Source organism: Mastomys coucha, unplaced genomic scaffold (genome assembly GCF_008632895.1).
Source record: "Mastomys coucha isolate ucsf_1 unplaced genomic scaffold, UCSF_Mcou_1 pScaffold18, whole genome shotgun sequence".
Taxonomy (NCBI): Eukaryota; Metazoa; Chordata; class Mammalia; order Rodentia; family Muridae; genus Mastomys; species Mastomys coucha.
The window spans coordinates 80,208,809-80,211,430 of record NW_022196900.1 but is presented as its reverse complement, the minus strand read 5'-3'; the positions used below and the strand labels follow the sequence as shown (position 1 = coordinate 80,211,430).

The window sequence follows — 2,622 nt, the reverse complement described above, 5'->3', positions numbered from 1 at the left end:
TTTATAAATCTTGTTGGTACTTTCCAAAAAGAGAGTCTCATTGGGTGACATCTTATGAAACACCACCTGTGAGGAGAAACAGAGACAACTTCGAGACTATTTAACTATACAAGTTATACTAGAAATCCCATGGCACCAACATTACATCTGTGACATTGATGCAAAGTAAATAAATAAGTAAGGTAATAATAGAACGGTCAATCACTGGTGCTATTTATTTTTCTATTTCTGACAAAAGGCACCAAGTTAACTTCCATTCAGTCCACTTTGAAGATGAGTTTTTCTTTTACTACTTTTAACTGCTTTCTAGTGCCACCATCTCTGGCCCATGTTTCCATGTATTTGCTTTTTCTATTCTCGGTGTTTGTAATTTTTTATTGGGGGGGGGAGGGTTGTTTTGAGAAAGAGCCTTAGCTATATTGCCCAGACTAACCTCAAAATCCAATTCTCTTGCCTGTGCCTCCTCCAGTACTGAAATTATAGTACCACCTTGCCAGGTTCTATTGGGTTTTGTTAGGAGAAACAGAGACTATTTAACTACACAAGTTACATAGAAATCCCATAGTACCAACATTACAATTGTGATCAAAGATTTAAACTTTTCAAGACCTGCTTTAAGATCATGAAACTATTCTAGGTAATATTTGAGACTTTGTGTTCATTCAAAAATAACACAAATGCCTACCTCAGGCTCTTAGGAACAATAAAGAAAATAGAGTGGATCCTGAGCAAGTAAAACAGCCCAGAGTGAGAAGCAGGGATGCCTGGGGGAGGAGGGAAGAGGCAGCTCCATAAGACAAGAAATGGTAAAGACAATAAATTGCCAATCATTGCAGCAGGGAGCCAAAGGTGTAGATCAGTGTGGTCACAGTACCTACCTATCATGCATAATACCCTGGCTTCTAGCACCTGCACCAAGTAAAGCCAACTTGATAACTCACACCTGAAATCTCAGCACTCAGGATAAGTTTAAAATCATCCATGGCTACATATTCAGTTCTTGGCCAGCCTGGGATACAGGAAGAAAAAACCATAGCAGGGCTGGAGATGTAGCTTTAAGGCTAGCCTGATACATACAGCCTAACATACAGCAAACTTGTCTCTCAGTGTTAACTTAGAAGAGAGAAAAAGTCCCCACAGGTTTCCAGTGGTAGTTTACCTAGTGTAAACACTCCCCCTAAAAGTCCAACTTTGACACAGACCTGAGAAAATAAAACAGTAGTCCAGCAAGTGCAGGGGGTGGGAGGGCAGCGAAGTTGCTTTTTTAAAACACCACCTCTACAAAATACCAGAGATTTCTGTTTGGATAGACCTTTGTATCAGAGTGGAAATGGGAAAAGCCTGGTTGTCTATGACACTAGTTTTACCAGAAGTTTGCTGTCTTTAATGGGAATGGCTGATTGAAAGAAGTCAACCCTGCTTCTATTTCCCTATTCACTAAAAATAAAAAGCCTTAGGCATTCTACTCGTTCATGACCGACCCAAGTGAGAAGAAATGCACTGATGTCTGCCTGCAAAACAGTCTCCAAAGATTGCTGGGACCAGTTAGTTACAGGGACTGTCACCTGTAACTGTAACCACAGGGCCACAAGTTCTAAATAAAGTAGATGCAGCGATAGGACATTCCCCCCTTACATCCCCCCCAAAAATGTTACAGAAGTCGCCAACAGAATGACAACAAAATACTGAAATGCCCAGTGTCTTCGCCACAACATTTTCTGGCGCCGCTACGGTCCAGAGCTTGGGAGGGGATCCCTGAAAACTCCTGTCACTTAAGTGAGATGCGGCCGGATAGCACGCTCAAGTTCTCCACGTGAGAACCGGGGACGACAGGTCGGTTTCGTCAACGCCACAAGGGCAGCGACCAGAAGGGAGGAGTTCTAGGGCGGTGACCGGCACCTGCCTCCTCCCTCCAGCCAGCGTCGACTCCTTGCCCCGCTCGGCCCTCGGCCGAAGAAGTCGAACGTGGAGACCCACGTCTGGGACCCCGGGCGGACCGCGCCCAGGCTCCGCGCTCGCAGGTGTGGACAGTGCCCCGGAACGCAGCGCCAGGCCGCCACCCTCTCGGGCCTCCGGGGCAGCCGCCACCTGAGCGCGGTGGGCCGAGCAAGACCAAGAGCAGGAAGCCTGGCACCGGGCGCTCACCTTCTGAATGGAGGACTTGCCGCTGCGCCGTAGCCCCATAAGCAGGATTCTTGGCTTGGAGCTGTCAGCGCCGCCCGGGCCGCAGCCGCCGCCGGCCCCCGCGCCTCCGCCGCCACCCGCCGCCGCCTCCTCTTCCTCTTCCTCCACGCCGTAGCCGAAGTCCTTGGGGAACGAGTCGGCTGCGCCGTAACTGCCGGCCAGGGGCGTCTCCTCCGCCCCGTACTGCAGGGACATGGTGCTGGACCACCGCTGCCCGCGCCCTGACAGGCCAGGCCAGGTTAGGCCGCCGCCTCCCTAGGCCGCCGCTGTTGCCGCCGCCCCCGGCAGTAGCCGCCGCAGGGCCCGCCCATAAGCCCAGCTTCGATTGGGCTGCCGCCAAGCTTCGGCTTATTACTGGCTGGGCGGGCTGCCACTCCGGGACAAACAGGGTAAGTGGTGCGGATCACGTGCCCGGAATCACCTGACTAGCAGCGGCTG

At 50.6% G+C, this 2,622-nt stretch overlaps 1 protein-coding gene across 1 annotated transcript in view; it reads right to left on the bottom strand.

Moving 5' to 3' along the window:
- Nucleotides 1-2,590, bottom strand: part of Rragc (Ras related GTP binding C) — a 31,504-nt gene extending 28,914 nt beyond the window's left edge. The window contains exons 1-2 of the mRNA XM_031377024.1: nucleotides 2,146-2,590; nucleotides 4-66 (exon numbers count right to left, since the gene is read on the bottom strand). Coding sequence (XP_031232884.1) covers nucleotides 4-66; nucleotides 2,146-2,379 — 297 coding nt within the window. The 5' untranslated portion in view covers nucleotides 2,380-2,590. The remainder of the gene's footprint in view (nucleotides 1-3; nucleotides 67-2,145) is intronic.
- Between the last annotated feature and the right edge of the window lie 32 nt (nucleotides 2,591-2,622).